Source organism: Peromyscus leucopus, chromosome 8b (assembly GCF_004664715.2).
Source record: "Peromyscus leucopus breed LL Stock chromosome 8b, UCI_PerLeu_2.1, whole genome shotgun sequence".
Lineage (NCBI taxonomy): Eukaryota > Metazoa > Chordata > Mammalia > Rodentia > Cricetidae > Peromyscus > Peromyscus leucopus.
The window spans coordinates 103,875,158-103,892,079 of NC_051086.1; the positions used below are offsets into that span (position 1 = coordinate 103,875,158).

At 49.4% G+C, this 16,922-nt stretch overlaps 1 protein-coding gene across 1 annotated transcript in view; it reads right to left on the minus strand.

Moving 5' to 3' along the window:
* Positions 1–16,922, minus strand: part of LOC114688093 (E3 ubiquitin-protein ligase RNF213-like) — a 96,017-nt gene that overhangs the window by 37,032 nt on the left and 42,063 nt on the right. Inside the window, 12 exon segments of the mRNA XM_037201201.1 lie at positions 960–1,151; positions 4,191–4,329; positions 4,539–4,680; positions 5,051–5,172; positions 5,570–5,689; positions 7,307–7,425; positions 8,980–9,075; positions 9,434–9,570; positions 11,801–12,651; positions 12,654–12,725; positions 12,728–14,489; positions 14,492–15,406. Coding sequence (XP_037057096.1) covers positions 960–1,151; positions 4,191–4,329; positions 4,539–4,680; positions 5,051–5,172; positions 5,570–5,689; positions 7,307–7,425; positions 8,980–9,075; positions 9,434–9,570; positions 11,801–12,651; positions 12,654–12,725; positions 12,728–14,489; positions 14,492–15,406 — 4,667 coding nt within the window.

A 16,922-nucleotide genomic window follows, 5' to 3' on the forward strand; every position in this document is an offset into this window, starting at 1 on the left:
CAGACACACACAACTAAAAATAAACCTGTAACAAGAGATCTGCCATGACTGAGGAAGACACCCAGTGCTGACCTCTGACCTCCACATGCATGTACACATATGTTCATATACACACAAAATTCTTAAAAATTCAAAGACTATTATTGTAGGCCTCATGGGTCGCTGCAGGTGGGTTCCCAGGTCAGGGATTCTGCTGTCCAGGAACTCAAGGAAAAGTGGCAGCAAAAGCCACCACGTAAGGTGCCCAAAGTTCTGTGGCAGATCCAGGTCTCTGTGGCCTTCCTGCCCTCCCCTCCGCCACTGCCTCTGCGCCGAGGGGTCTGACCATATGCTCGAAGCCTTCTTGCATGAACATCGGCAGCACACCATACTCTAATACATGCTCCCAATAGCAATTTCAGAATCCCATTCCAGGGGCTGGAGAGGTGGTTCAGTGGTTAAGGTGCTTGCTGCTCTTCCAGAGCTGAGTTCTGTTCCTGGTACCCACATTAGGTAGTTCACAACTGCTTATAACTCCAGCTCCAGGGATCTGACATTCTTTTCTGGACTCTTTGGGCACCCACACACATGGCACCTTTATACTTTTCAATATTTCATTCCTTTATGTATTTCTTAGTAGCCTACATCCTGGACCAGTTTCCTTGGGTCCAAGCCCCACAAGGTCAGGCCTTCGGGAAGGGACAAGCACGAGGAAGGCTGAGTACAGGTTCTGCCCCACTCAGCATCTGTGTTGTGCAATAGAACCTGGTGACCTGAACCTCTCATGTGCTCTCAACATAGGCAGATGGAACAGCAGAGTGACCAAGGACCTCTCAGGGTTTCAGTGAGCACTGTCTGCTGCTATGACCCTCCAGGCTGCACTGAGCAGGTTCACAGGGTACAAAAGTAGCTTGGGGACAGAACAAGGTGCTGCTGCTCTATTGTGACCTTCCCTCCATCAAAGCCAGGCTCTCACTCACCTTGTGTTATTCACTGCAAGAGGGATGTTCAAGAACTTAATGTCACTGAAAATAAACATCCAAAGAGCTTGGACCCAGGCTGGTGAATCTGGCTGGACCAGTAGCTCCAGGTTGCCGTCTCTGTCGATGTGAGATATCATGCTCGCCAGGAGGGGGGTAACTGCACCTTGGACCCGCTTCCAAAGGGTATGCCTGCAACAGGGGCAGAGGGAGTCCGCTGTGGTTAGGGTAATCACAACACACACTACTGCCTCCACATTCTCTTCCCCAGGTTCCCACATGGAAGCCAGAGCAATAGCAGCTTCCCAACATTTCCAAGAATGGGGAAAGCTGGGCAGTGGTGGCACACGCCTTTATTCCCAGCACTCAGGAGGCAGAGGCTGGCAGATGTCTGTGAGTTCAAGGCCAGCCTGGTCTACAGAGCTAATTCCAGGATAGCTAGGACTGTTATACAGAGAAATCCTGTCTCAAAAAAACAAACAAGCAGAATGAGGAAAGTGGTTGGAGATGTCTCAGTGATTGACAGCATGGCTACTCTTCCAGACGACCCAGGTTCGAGTCTTAGCACTCACAGGGCAGCTCATAACTATCTGTAACCCCCGTTCTGGGTGACCTGACACCCTCTTCTGCCCTCTGGAGGTGGTGCACAGGCACACATGCATGCAAAACACTGATGACATAAAATATGGTTTTTAAATTTAATTTGAAAACAAAAACTGGGAAAAAAGAGTGACCAGCAGAGAAGGGCCTTAGAAGGTTAGAGCAGAACTGGGCAGAAGCTGCTTCCACAGCCACGTCTGAAACACTCATCAGAGAGGCAAGGACACTGACTTATTTTTAAATGTAGCTATTTCCAAAACCAGTCATCCAGTTCTGTTAACAGTGAAAACAGCTGGATGGTTGTGGTGCACACCTTTAATCCCAGCACTCGGGAGGCAGAGGAAGGCAGGTCTCTGTCAGTTTGAGGCCAGCCTGGTCTACAGAGCTAGTTCTAGGACAGTCAGGGCTACATAAAGAAAACCTGTCTCAAAAAAAAAGCAAAACAAAACCCAAAAACAACCAAAAAAAGCCATAAGACACAATGAAAACAATGACCAGATTTATTGAAAAAGAAATTTTTCCGCAGCTAGGGATAAAACAAAGTCTGATTATAAAATAAACAGCAAAGTAAACTTTCTCCAGATCAAGTTAGTCAAGAAAGCATGCTCCCTGAGATTTAGCTCTGCACCTGTGTACTTGAGGTTGCCATGGTCAGTGTCTGAATTAACTACATGACATGCTGCTGACCCACTCAGGACTGGGATGTGAATCAGTGTTGAGCACCAGCTGACCATGAACCAAGACCTGAGTTCAACCTCCAGCACCATCCCAAGGAGACAATTATAGAGAATAATCAAGTCCATAACTGATGATATATAAGATATATATGAGACTGTAGTGAAATACAAGAAAGATGAACTAATGTTGGAGGTTGGTATCTAGTGTCAGCATCTAAGACAGAGAACTGGGAGAGAAGAGACTGAGAACACTTGCTGAGGAAGACAACAGTCATCTCAGGGCACAGAGACACCCCTCGACTTAACAAGCACTCCTCACACTGTGACAAGGACAACAGTGTGAGCTGAAGGCTGAGATGGGAGCAGCTGAGACGAAGCAGGGCCCTGAGGTGTGTGGCGGTCAGGCGCTGGAGAAGCTCCCTGCAGACAGACTGCAGGCTCAGGTAAATGAGGAACAGTGCTGGTGAGCTCAGGCCAATCGGCATTTAACACAGACTAGCGGGCTGCGAGGCCTGACAGTCCAGAGGCTTTATGTACATTAAATGGGGGCACAGGCTGCAGAGATAAGACACAGCCTTAGATCCTCCAAAGGCCCAGGGTGCTACCTCAGTCCAACACAGGGTCTTCAAAGCTCCTCATAAGTCCAGAGGAAATGGTCAGTTTTGTAGAAAAAGGGACGCATATAGTAAGGTACTCTCCTGGATCCTAAGGCTATAGACAGAGTCACCTCAAGCAATAGGTATCATTGTCAGCTCAGGCTCACAGCCTCTGGCAGCATCACTTTCTATGGTTATGACACACTGGCAAACACATTCCCAGGAATAGATGGTGGGGGAGGGGAGGGTTCCCTGAATTGTTTGTTCATATGTTTTTGGTTTTTTTTTTTTTTTTTTTTTTTTTTTTGAGACATGGTCTCTCTGTATAGCACTAACTGTAATGGAACTCACCTGTAGACCAGGCTGGCCTCAAACTCACAGAGATCCACCTCTGCATCTGCCTCTGCCTCCCTGAGTGCTGGGATTAAAGGTATGCGGCGCCACCACTGCCTGGCTCCCTGAATATTTTTATTATAGAAAAGTATAAATAATTGGGAGGCAGAGGCAGGTTGATCTCTGTAAACCTGAGGCCAGCCTGGTCTACAAAGTGATTTCCAGGACAGCCAGGGCTGTTACACAGAGAAACCTTGTCTCAAAGAACCAAAAAAAAAAAAGTATAAATAAAATAAGAAAAGATCAGAAATGTCCCATAGAGACACCATCCAGGTTCATTTAAGGCCCTGGGAGGGGAAATTACATCTCCAGTTTGCTCAGAGGTGTAGGAAGAAACACCTGGACACTTATCCTCGATGTAAGAGTCACACCAACAGGAGTACTTCACTAAGAGTCACACCACCAAGAGTACTTAACTAAGATCACACCACCAGGAGTACTTCACTAAGAGTCCCACCACCAGGAGTACTTCACTAAGAGTCACACCACCAGGAGAACATCACTAAGAGTCATACCTCCAGGAGTACTTCACTAAGAGTCCCACCACCAGGAGACATCACTAAGATCACACCACCAGGAGTACTTCACTAAGAGTCACACCTCCAGGAGTACTTCACTAAGAGTCACACCACTAAGAGTATTTCACTAAGAGTCACACCACCAGGAGTACTTCACTAAGAGTCACACCACCAGGAGTACTTCTCTAAGAGTCACACCACCAGGAGTACTTCTCTAAGAGTCACACCACCAGGAGTACTTCACTAAGAGTCACACACACCTCCAGGAGTACTTCTCTAAGAGTCACACCACCAGGAGTACTTCACTAAGAGTCACACACACCTCCAGGAGTACTTCACTAAGAGTCACACACACCTCCAGGAGTACTTCACTAAGAGTCACACCTCCAGGAGAACATCACTGGCATGGTGCAAAGACCTCCATGCCTCTTTTGCCCTTCCTTGTACCTGAAGGTGCCGGCCTCCTGCAGGGCATCTTGATTAGCAGCCTCCCTGGTGACCCATTCCTTCATACTTTGGACCTGGTTCTCTTCTTGCTTCTTTAGAAGAACATGGAGGCGCATCTTCGATTCCCGCAAAAAGGAGGCTGTGAAGACAGTGGGAACGAGTTCGGCCTATTCGTGCACACTAGGTTGTAGGCCCCTCATAGATGCGACCCACCTTGCCCAAGAGAAAAGCTGCCCACCCTTTGGCCAGGAAAGATTACCACGGATCCCAACCATGCCCACTGCTTCTGTCAAGTCCAAGAAGCCTGAAAATCAGGCGGATGACTCAGCACCCGGGTACAGTGCTTACCATTGCCTGTGTTGTCTTCATTTAAGAGGCCAAGGAGAATGGCCACTCTCCTCATGTTGCGTGCACAACTCTCATTCTGGTCTCTGAGCATCCCCACGGCGCTCTGCACACAGCTCCGCAGCAGTCTGGTGGTGTCCAGGACCTGGGAGAGTGAGGAAGAGAACAGGCTTCTGTTGTCCCAATTCCAGTCTGGACAAAGGCCGGGCCAACCATGTGAAATGGTGATTTTGTGTTAGCAATCATGTGGCTCCAGTTGCTGGTCATTGGGCAAAAGTTACCACCTCCCAGCCCTGCCCCTCGATGGCCAACATTAACAAGAGAGTCAGGGAGGAAGGAAGGGACAGAACTAACAGCGAAGGGAATGAGTCACTTACACATCCATGGTGGAGGGAGGAGGGGCTGCAGCCTAACCCCAGTCTCCCCTCCCCCGATCATAAACACAGGGTTCTTTGCACTCCCAGGAGAGGGTCAAAGATGCAGCTCCCTTAGCTAATGGGAGAAGCAGGACTCACATCACAGCCTCCTGGGTCAGATGCCTTCTCCACCTCCTCTGGACCTTCCACTTCCATTTTTTCCTCTGCCATTTCCCCTGACTTGCTGGTCTCTGTCTCCATCTCCTCCTCTGGGTCATCTGCTAGGTGAAAGGCAATGCAGACATGTTAGCATGCGGGGCCTGAATAGGGCGAGTCAGGATCTCTGGGATAGGCTGGGACTTGCCCGGCTCCCTTGTCCTTATCTGTAGTGGTGGCCGAGGAAAGGGAACGTGTGCCTTGTATACCAGCTCCAACTCTTGCTCAGGTGCTCCCTAGCCTGACCTCTAAGGGCTGGCAAAGGAATTAAAGTAGACTGGCATGCTGTGGGCATACTCGGGTGGCCTTGCCCGTGGCTCCACCACAGCTGGCTGTGAACTCTGCTGACGGCCAGGGGCTGGCACAGCGGAGGGGCTCTGCATCCAGCACCACAGCACTACCACAGCTGGCACTCCCTCCTGTCTCCCGCACCATGACCCCAAATGGTGTCTTGTGACTCACACTCAGGTTTGTCCACTGCCTTGAACAGCTGGCTCATGGTGACATTCTGCAGTTTAGTGACATCTGAGGCCATGATTGTGGATCTGCGGAGGTCATCAATATGTACAGACCGCCACAGCCCTGTGGAGAACACAGTCACGGAAGTCTACTGTGACTTAGCAGTTTTCTTCTTGTCATTCATAAAGACATGTAACAACCTGGCTGTTTATGTTAACATGTGTGTTTTCATTATTATTTTTGTGTAGCATATGTTTGTGCACGTGTGCCACAGCACTAGTGTGGGGTCAGAGGATAACTTGTGATAGTTGCTTTTCTCCGTCCAGCATGAAGACCCTGGGGATCAAACTCAGATTGTCAGGGTTCACAGAAAGTACCTTTACCTCCTGAGCCCTCTAGCTGGGCTAACCTAGGTTTCTTTTTAAGATTGATTAACTGGTTTTTATGTATTGAGTACTTGTCTGCATGTATATATATACACCATGTGTGAGTCTTGTAGGTCAGAAGAAGGTGTTAGATCCTTGGAAATGGAGATACAGATGATTTGATCCACCAGGTGGGCACTAGGAACCAAACCCAGGTGCCCTGGACCAGTAGTCAGTGCTCTTAATCACTGAGGTTTTGCTCCAGCCCCTTCTCCCAGATTTTTAATTGCACTGTTGCTGAAGGAATGATCAGTACCCCAAAGTCTGAGCCCTTGGACATGTGAGAAACCACAAAATCTATCAATAATATCAACGTAAGCACTGGTTAAGATATTGAGTAGCAGGGCAGTGGTGGCGCACACCTTTAATCCCAGCACTCAGGAGGCAAAGGCAGGTGGATCTCTGAGTTTGAGGCCAGCCTGGTCTACAGAGTGAGTTCCAAGACAGCCACAACTACACAGGGAAACCTTGTCTTGAAAAACCAAAACCAAAAAGATCTAGAGGAACCTCTTGCAAAGTGCCCATGGGTGAGCTCTAGGTTCCTCATCCGCATCTCCCTGCAGCTACCTCATAATTAATTAGTAAAGGCGTGTGAGGCACCGGTAAGGTCTGCCCTCCATCATCTATGAAATTATCCACTGGTTATTTCCAATTTCTGGAATATATGTCTTATAGCAGGAGACTGATATATGGATAACATTTCTCCCACAAAGAGTCAGCGCACAAAACTGAAATCAAATGAGAGGAAAGCCGCTCTGTTGGTGCTAGTGGGTGGGGAGGTCGCAGAATTCCCTCCATCATGGCAGGTGGCAGTCAGAGAGGACAAGGAAGTGCTAAAGCCACGGCTGTGTGCCCAAAGTTGGTTTGTCTGTCTGTCTGTCTCTGAGACCAAGTCTTTCTGTGTAATCCAGGCTAGTCTTGAACCTGCAATCCTCCTGCCTCAGCCTCCAGAAATCTGGGATTACGAGTGTGTGCAACCACCATACCCAGCTAAAACTAACGGCTTCAGTGCCCAGGTAAGAAACCTAATTGTGACTGGAGAGCATTGTTGGGATTCAAATTCTAATTCCAGACACAGGACCACATGAGAAACACCTGAAATACTACTTAAAGGAACACACTCCAGAGCAGTGGCCCTCCACTTCCTAACGCTGTGACCCTTTAATACAGATCTTCATGTTGCGGTGACCCAACCATAAACTTATTTCATTACTACTCATAACTGTAGTTGTGCTACTGTTATGACCTGGAATGTACATATCTGACATGCGACCCACAGGTTGAGAACGTCTGCTCTGAGGTGCTGTAGTCCTACCTCCATGGAACCCCACATAAGATGTGCCACTTCCCATTCGGGAAAGTTTCGTAATGAAATAAACGAAGACAAAGTCCTTGGTTCCCTGTGTTTTGTTGATTTCATTGATGGTGGAATACCTGTTTAAAAAGCAAACACAAATCAATACCAACCAAGCAAACACGCTATGTTGGGAGCTGGCTGCCACCTGCCCTATGAGCTGACAGGAGCAATCTTGGTCTCACACTTTTAGGAGCTTAAAATGTACTTCACAACCTCAAGATGAGGTGGGCTCACTTCCCATCCCTCCCAGAATCCTCTGCTCAGGATTGGATTTCTGTCCTGAATAGAAGTGTGTTCTCAGGGCCTTGCCTGGCTGTGCACAAGCTAAAGCTCTCTGGCCTTCCCATGGAGCCCTGGGCAGCACCGAAACCCGTTCCCAGTAGATCTCACTACGCCCTGAAATACAACATGGTTACCAGTGCTTTAAATGGGCCCAGAAATTCCCATTTATCATGAACAAGAAAATATGGCTAATTCTAAAGTATTAGATTTCTTTTACCAATACCATAACAACATCTATTAAATACAAATAAAAGCACACACACACACACACACACACTTTACCAGCTGGTCCTGTTGTTAGGACAAGCCTGTCCCAGCTGCTCAGGATGCTGAATCATGAGGATCACAAATTCAAGGCTAGCTTGGACAATTTTGTGAGCTCCTATCTCAGAATGAAAAGGAAAAGGAGGGGAGGGAGAGCTGGCTCGCCAGTTAAGAGCACTTGCTGCTCTCCCAGAGGACTCGGGTTTGATTCCCAGCACCCACAGGGTGGATTACAACTGTCCCAACTCCAGTTCCAGGAGATTGAGTGTCCTCATTTGACCTCTGTAGTACCAGGCACACATACAGGCAAACACACATATACTCAAAAATAGTGTTTAAAAAAGTAAAGAGAGGGCTACATTGTAGCTCAGTGACTGAGAACTGGTTTATTAACATATAACATGAGGTTATTTGGGCACTGCTGAAGAAGTCTTTAATCCCAGCTCTGGGGAGGCAAAGATAGGCAGATCTCTGTGAGTTCAAGACCAGCCTAGTTTACAAAGTTAGTTCCAGAACAGCCTAGGTTGTTACATAGAAAAAAAAAGGGGGGGGGGAGGTTTCAATCCTAGTCACACATACATACCACACACATCCACAAACCACCAACATTACACACACACACACACATATACCTACAAACCACACACACCCCACTAACACATCACAGACTCCCACAGGGTCTAACCAGTTACTGCTCTTGAACTTGCAATAACCATAACTAAAAAGCCAAACATGTTTCAAGGATATTTTTAAATATCTGATTAATGGTCTACTATTTATATGTGTGTTTTACAATTTTGCTCTCTCTCTCTCCTCCCTCTGTACACTCCCCCCCCCATGTGTGTGGATGTGTATGCACATGCGTGCATGAGTACAGAAGAACTGGGGATTAAACTCAGGTCCTCTTGCTCACGTGACTGAGCTATTCCTTAGCATTTCCAATCATTTTATAGTCATCTGGTGGAATGAAGAGAATTTTCTTGTTAATTTCTGTGTCTCATGACACTTGCAGAGAAGAGATTCTACTGAGGTTGTAAGTAAGTGTTGGTTCCCTGTGTTGTTTCTAGACAAGCATGAAAACGTACTTGGCAGAGGCTACCAGCTGGGCGCTGTGGACACCATCGTCGAAGTCTGTCTGGATGACTAGGATTTTATGCCTGGTTGGGTTCATCAAGCAAGAGCTGGAGGAGAAAGGGAATTAATTACTGGGTGAGTTCCCTGTCCTGGAAAATGGATAAAGGAATTTCCTGAAAGAGGGTGAGGCCAGGGCCACACAGAAAAAAGCATGCAGAGAGATGCCCTCCATTGGGTAAGCAGACGACTCAGCAGAATTCTAAATGGCCAGCAGGCTTCCTGGGGAGAGAGAGGACCAGGCTGGAAGCTGGAGGAGAGGAATAGAGTAGTGGGACAGAGAGGCCCATTGGAGGTCCAGGCATGAGCCAATGCAGAGTGAAGGCCCTGCCCCCAGTTCACTAACCAGTGCCAGTCTCTATACCCCAGGGCCGGGTCCCTGAGAAGGCAGCGAGCAGGGCACCTCACCGGACTTCCTTAAGGAAGGAATATTCAGTGTCAAACTGCTGCAGAGACAGGAGCATAGGCTTCGAGGCCAGTCCCTTCAGCTCGGATTCCAAGACTTCACAGTCCGTACTGGTCAGCAGTCTGGAGAAGGTGGTGATCTGCAAAGAGGGAGGCAGACTGTTGGCCAGGAACCAGTGGGGAGCTGCTGTGGGGGTCTTTCTGTACGCTGTGAGTGTGTGTTGCTAACACTGGTTAATAAAGAAGCTGCTACGGCCTATGGCAAGGCAGGATAGAGCCCGGTGGGGAGTCCAAGCAGAGACAGGAGAAGAAGCAGAGTCAGAGGAGATGCTGAGAGCCCCCAGGGGAAGCAAGATGTGATGTAACACAGGTAAAGCCATGAGACCCATGGCAATACATAGATTAATAGAAATGGGTTAATTTAAGATGCAAGAGCTAGCTAGCAAGAAGCCTGAGCCATAAGCCAAACAGTTTGTAAGTAATAAGCCTCTGAGTGATTATTTTATCAGCTGCCGACTACACCAGGGTGGGACACACGAAGACTTGCGGCTACAGGGAGGCCCGGCTACTCAGGTTAGAACCTAGAGACATGAGGAGGTTGAGCCCTGCCCATGATGGGTGCACATGGCACAGTGTGTGTTCAGGAGGAAAACAGACGCAGAGTATCTCCGGAGACAAGGCAGGCGAGGTAAGAGGACCCGCAGGGCTAACAGGCACCAGTGAGAAGTGCCCTGACAGGTGCCTGAGTCTCCTTCCTGCTCTGGACCCTTCTGGAGTCTCAGGATCCTTTAGGACTCTGAGCAAATGTCACTTCTCATCCACTGACTTCACGCTGTCCAATGGTGTCAGCCATTGGCCTCTCTTCCTATCACAGCAGTTCTCAGGGGGCCACACTCCACACTGCACACTCGAAGAGCCCTTGGGGTGTGCTGACACTTGAGCCCCCAGTTCTCACTCCTGGCCTGATCCCTGAGCTTCTGATTCCCTCATATCCAAACCCATGCTCATTCCTGAATGAGCTAAGCAAGGCCCCTAGGCAGTTGGGAGGGGTCCAGGGACTGCCCTGTCACCAGATGCCCACACCCACTGCCCCTCCATGAACTCAGTAATTAGCCTGTGCATCTGCACCCCACCACTTCTTTCTCTCTTCTTCATTGTTCATTCTTCTTCCATTTTTGTGCATGGGTGTTTTGCATACATGTGTGCCTGCACCCCCTGTGTGTCTGGTAGCTGTAGAGGTCAGAAGATGGCATTGAATTCTAGAGCTACAGCTGCTTATGGCCTGTCATTGGGTCCTGGGAATTGAACCAGGGTCCTTTGGAAGTACAGCCAGTGCTCCTAACTATTCAACAATCTCTCCAGCCACCCAAGCATTACTTTGTTTGTTTTTCAAATCAAAGGTTCTCCGTGTAGCCCTGGCTGTCCTGACACTCACTCTGTAGACCAGGATAGCCTGAAAATCAGACATCTGCCTGCCTCTTCCTCTGGAGTGCAGGGGTTAAATATGTGAGCCACCACACCAGGCTTCCCATCATTTCTTGGTACCATCTGCCTCTCTGCTTTGGCGGTCCTGATCCTGCAGCTTCTACCTGGCCTGTTTGCCATGACTGTCTTCTTCGGCCTCCCTGCTGTCCGATTGCCACGGCCACTCCAGACAGGCTCCTGCCGTGATCCTCGAGGCAGGAGGGGTCAGGCTCCTTAGCAGAGCCACCGAGGACTATTCTCAACCTCAGGACCCAAAACTCACAGCTTGGAACCTAAAGCTCTACCCATGAATTCTGCCAGAGATCTTCAGCCCCTTTGTCCTCGCATGTGCCCAGCCGCTGTAAGGAGCCTCTTAAAAATCCCATCTGCCAGCCAGGCGTTGGTGGCGAACGCCTTTAATCCCAGCACTCGGGAGGCAGAGCCAGGCGGATCTCTGTGAGTTCGAGGTCAGCCTGGGCTACCAAGTGAGCTCCAGGAAAGGCGCAAAGCTACACAGAGAAACCCTGTCTCAAAAAACCAAAAAAAAAAAAAAAAAAAAAAAAAAAATCCCATCTGCCCTCCCTCCACATCTCGTGCACAGCAGGCTTCCTGTGACGCTGACCCTAACTGCATAACACTGCCTCTCTAAGCCACATACACACACACACACACACACACACACACACACACACACACACTCACACTCACACACGCACACCGGCCAACACGAGAACAGTGGAAGAGGCTGGCTACCCTGACTCACCCTCTGTGCTCAGACCATGAGGAGCCCAGTGTCAGCATGTCCATGTTACCTGTAAGTCACCCCTGCTGGCTGCCTTAAATAACAGCTTGATTCCTGACCCTAGGAGCCTAGAGCAGAGGGTGAGGCTGTGGGAAGACGGTCACCTCTGTGAAGACAGCCTGGCACTCCAGATGGGCCGTGCGCAGGTGGGCCTGCAGGAAGTCTGCAAAGGAATTGTGCTGCTGGTTGTAGTAATACTCCTGCGTCAGTTGCCGCGCGGTGAACGAGCCCAGTGAGGAGCCACTCAGCCGGACCACAGCGTCTGGCGTTGCACAATCCAGCAGGATGAACTTGGCCTCTTCAGACACCTTGCGGTACAGCTCCTCCGTCAGGTCCCTGGGGCCCTGCCTCTCCACAGCCTGCAGCACCACAGAGGCACAGGCATCAGAGTGGAAGCCGACGAAGACGTCTGCAGGACTGTACTTGTGTCTGGCAATGAACTGGTCAGCTTTCACATCCGCAAATTCACACGCCCACTGTTGCAGCTCACGCACAATGCCCTTCTGCCACTCCTCCAGCACGGTGTTGATGTCCAGGTAGTGCTTCTCCAGCCGGTTGATGAGGGGCACAGGGAACTGTTGGTACACCACATCTTTCTCTTCGATGACGATGAGGCGGAAGTCAGTGTGGACTCGGCATTTGACTCGATGGGTACCTAGTCCAAGGTCCACATACTTCTGGCCTCCAAGGTAGACGTAGTACTGGTTCAGAGCGTCATACAGGCTCTCGTACAGGTTCTGCAGGTTGAGCAGCACCACCATCTTTCCTGTCTCCATGCAGATCTTCACCCGGTTGATGTTCCTGCAGATCTGGGTGTATTCCTGGTCCTGGGGAAAGCTGGAGCCGAAAATGATCTCAGGTTGCTGGCCCTCACTAAAGAACAACTGCTGTAGGATCTGCAGGGCCACATAGTTCCTGGTCAGCACGAGCAAGTACCGGGACTCGGTGCTGTCCAGCCCCTGCTGGACGCCTGCAGGCCACTGTAAATGTTCTGCTTGATCAGTTCCACGGTGCTGACTTCTCCCTGTACCTGGCCTCGGGAAGACTGGCTGTAAAGATGTCCAGGGCCTGGATGTCGTCTTTCCCACTGAAGTTCCGAAGGACAGAGTGAGCGATGTCTCGAGGGGAAAGCCCCTGATTTGAAGCTTTGGCTTTGGCAAAGACCATCTTGATCAGGCTGTAATAGTCTCGAAGCCCAAAGAACTCCTTGTCCTGGGTCTGACACACTGTTTCATAGGCCTTGGCAAAGGGTGCAAAATACCCTCGGATTTGGTCCTGAACCAGCCTGTCCGAAGAGCAGATCCCCTCGGCACTCTCTATGAGCTCCTTCTCACTGGGGCTGCCACGTGACACAAAAATGCCCCGGTTCATCTTGGCAGGATCCAGAGCCCAGTTGGAAATGCCAACAAAGCCAACTTTTTTGTATGGGGCAGGATCGTCTTCAATGCACCCATCTTCCAGCAGAGGGTGCAGAGTCTTGAGGGGCATTTTGGGTGAGTCTTCTGCCAGCCCAACCTCGTCCAGCACCACCACAGAGACGTACTGCTGCAGGTCCTTGCCCTGCTGGAATCGAGCACACTGCTTGAAGGTGCCGATGATGCCTTGGGGGGTGGAGTGGGGGCTGCACTGGAACGACACCAGGTGGACCTGTTTCAGGCAGCGGAAGAGGTCAGAGAAGGCCGACGGCCCTTGCATGGCGTCTGCTACAATGATCTTGGCAAGGGATTTGGAGCTGCCGGGCTTCCCTACCAGGAAAAGGGGGATCTTAAGCTCAATGCAGATCACCATCATGAAGACATTCTCCTTCAAAGCCAGGTTCCGGGCTATGTTCGTCCGAATGGGTGCCCCCCTCAGAAAAAGATCCTGTGCGTGAGTGATCTCATCGAGAATGACCTTGCTGTCATTGTATGGTTCTGGAAGGCACTGGCCAATGGCTCTGCGGTAGGGTGCTTTCTCTTCTAAAGAGGCATGGTAACACACCCCAGTGGCCATTACCAGGGACCAGAGAACAGGCTTTCTCTCAAAAGTATGCTTGCCGTCGCTGGATTCGTGGAGAAAGTCATCCAGCATTTTCAAGAGCATCTCACTGTGGTCGTGAAACCATCTGAAAACTTTCACACAGCGCTCCACATCCCGGAGGCTGACGAAGCCACATTCATTCTCCCTCTTCCTCATGAACCTCTGAGAGGCAGAGAGCACACGTGAAATCACACAAGCATCAGATTCATCTACCGTGATGGAGCCCACCAGTCTCTGCACGATCTGCTGGATGTAGAGCTCTTCAGCAGAGTCATTCAGCTGTCCAAAGTCCCACACCAAAGGAATGAGGCTTGGAGGCAGAGCGTGGACTCGATACACCAGCTGTCGAAGTGGGATGGAACCCAGCCTGTCTGCTGTCTCCTCTGCACTCACCCTGTATCCCAAACCTGCAGACTCCAGGCGGAGGATCATCTCCTGGGAGTGCTTCCGGTAAGGGTTGCAAGCAGCAATGATATGCAGGCCGGAATCCTCCTTTAGGCACTCACCATCCACTGTTCTATCACACAGGACCTCTTTGATACAGCTTACGGCTTCTGTTGTGTTGGCTTCGTCAAAGAACAAGATGGTATCCAACTTGTGTTGGACCTTATTGGAGAAGGCTGTGCACTCAGCATCCTTGACTCTGGAGTAGATCATGGATGGAGTTGTTCCTCCATGGACCTTTACCAACTTCATAGTTTCTGCCTCAAACCTACCACGCTTGAGGTCACTAAGGAATTTGATGAGCCTGGTTTTCCCACAGCCTGTCTCTCCCCCATGATGATAACTGGGATCCCACACCGAAACCGCATCTCAATGGCCAGGATCTTAAGCATATTGTCCGTTGTAAGTTCGTACGTTTCATCAGGGTCAAAAGGCCTCTCAATCCCTAGAGCCAGGCAGAGACTTTCAATCTTCTCACGTCTGCACAAGTGATCAAAGTTGATATTGAAGGGTACTCTCTGAAGTTTCAGCCCTTGAAACAATTCTCCTGTCATGACATTCTTCTTGATGACTTTCCCATTCGAGGGATTGATGGCATCAACATAGCCATTGTTGTTGGGCTGCAAGTGAAAACCTATGAATGTCATGGTCATGTGGTCACCATTGAAGAAAACATATGGATGGGGCTCTGACTCCCATCTCTTTCGGAGAGAGAAGGGAGCTAGGTCTTCTTCAGAAATTCCGTCCAGGGTGACCAGGTGTTTACCTGGGCTTTGGTCCGAAGTGTGAAGACTCGGAGTGGCAAAATCTCTCGCCATTAAGATCATGAAGGTTACCACAAAGTTCTTGAAGCCCCTGAGTGTGTCTCCAGTAAAAGCTGAGTTGCAGAAGACAGAAGCCTCACAGTCCTTGAGCTGACAGTTCAGAAACCAAGCGAAGTTCCGAAGCTCAGCCCAGGAAGGGTTTACCACTCCACAGTAAATCAGGAAGTGCTGCAGGCACTCCTCGGGCGAGCCTTCCACAGAGCGTTCTTTGTACTGAAATGTGTCCAGGTTCTGGTTTTGGTGGAACCGTTTTAAATACTGGTAAGGTCTTTGGAAAGTTTCACTGCTGAACTCCATTGGGTCCATTCCAGGTTCTCTGTGGCTCCTCTCGGGAGTCAGCTCCATGTCTATCACTTCCTTTGGAGGACGACAGGTAACTTTGGGGAAGATATCAAGAAACTTGAATGGAGGTGCACGTGCATTCTGCAAAGAGGAAACACATGATCACTGAGCTTCTTAAACGCTGCCTTTGTGTTTTAACTCCAAGTCTACACTGTATTTTTAACTTGTCTCCACAGGCTGGCAACTTTTGCCTGCTGAGGTTTTAGAGAACTGAATTGGAAGACACATCCTTAACAAGAAAGTATTTTCTAACACAACTCTGGAACTTGTGTCTTCACAACGTGCATACAACTGTGTGTAGGGGTGAGTGCCAAGCCTGTTTAAGTACTCGGGTCCAAGAGGAACACATCTTCTCTGTACTGGGGTTATAGAATTAATATGCCTTCCCAGTGAGAAGTCACTTCACACACTTGGACATTAAAGAAGGAGAAAGCTCCTTCCTATACACGTGTGTCTGGCTCTGGCTAATGCTCAAAGAGGAATCAGCCTCCAGTAGCAGACTTTACTAGCTTATTATATACACCTAAGCTTCTACACCTCACACACACTGTGGTCCTTCCATCTTCAAGTCCCAGTCCCAGGCTGTCCTTTGAACAATTTCAACAGAGAAGGGAGGCTGCGTGTCTGATCACTGGGGCAGAGGTGGCACTGTCAGAATTATTTCTTACGTACACCAGTGCTGTTCCTTTGAATAGTTGTTACCCAGGGTCACCCTGCCCACCTGGCAGAATTAGGCTTTCCTGGTGAGAACACAGGGGACTTAGTGGTGGTTGTGACCCGGATGCGATGCCTGCTTGAGTTTTTGATAAGGGGATGGAATTGAGGCCAGTTGTTAATCAGGGCTGTCCCCATTTGTTATGGGAGGTCAATCTCAGTGACTGAACATCTCAGCAACCCTACACTTTAGTTAGGGTGGAGAATTTCCTTTCCTACAGTTTCTAGCAAGCATGGTTAGTACTCTATCTTCCGGTCATTTTGGAGACAGAGCTTCTGTATCTAACTTCTACTTCATGTAACTTGATATTTCCTAAGCAAGTTTACCAGTAAATCCCTATAGCATCGATTTTACTTCAAGTTTATCCTGAACTACTGAGAGATGGCAGCTCTCAACAGAATCCATTTTGGCTGCAAGCCTGAGGTACAGCCTTGTCCCTCAGGACCACAGCATCTGTGTGCTGATGCTGAGGGAACACTCGTCTCAGTCAGGTGATTTCTCAGCCCCAGCTGCCCAGCATAAATGGTCCAAGCAAAGCAAAGTGTTCATGTTAGTGGTTCTGGTCTCATGATATTCAGTCAGTTCTTCGGTCCCAGCTGACCGGAAACAAAACACGACTCAGCCCCGAATGAGGCTTCCCTTCCCTCTGCACTTCACAAGCCACGCCTCTACGTCCATGCTGCTCTCAGCATGCTAACCTTAAAGTTCCCAGATAATTAATAGTGCTCTGAGCTCTGAGCACCCAGTGGCTCAGAGTCCAAATGTCACCACAATTCTCTCCAAACACAGGGTCAGGTCTGTCACAGCAATAGCCCAGGAAACTGGTACCAATGTCTGGCCTAGTCAGTGTTTATGTTGCTGAGATAAACACCATGACCAAAA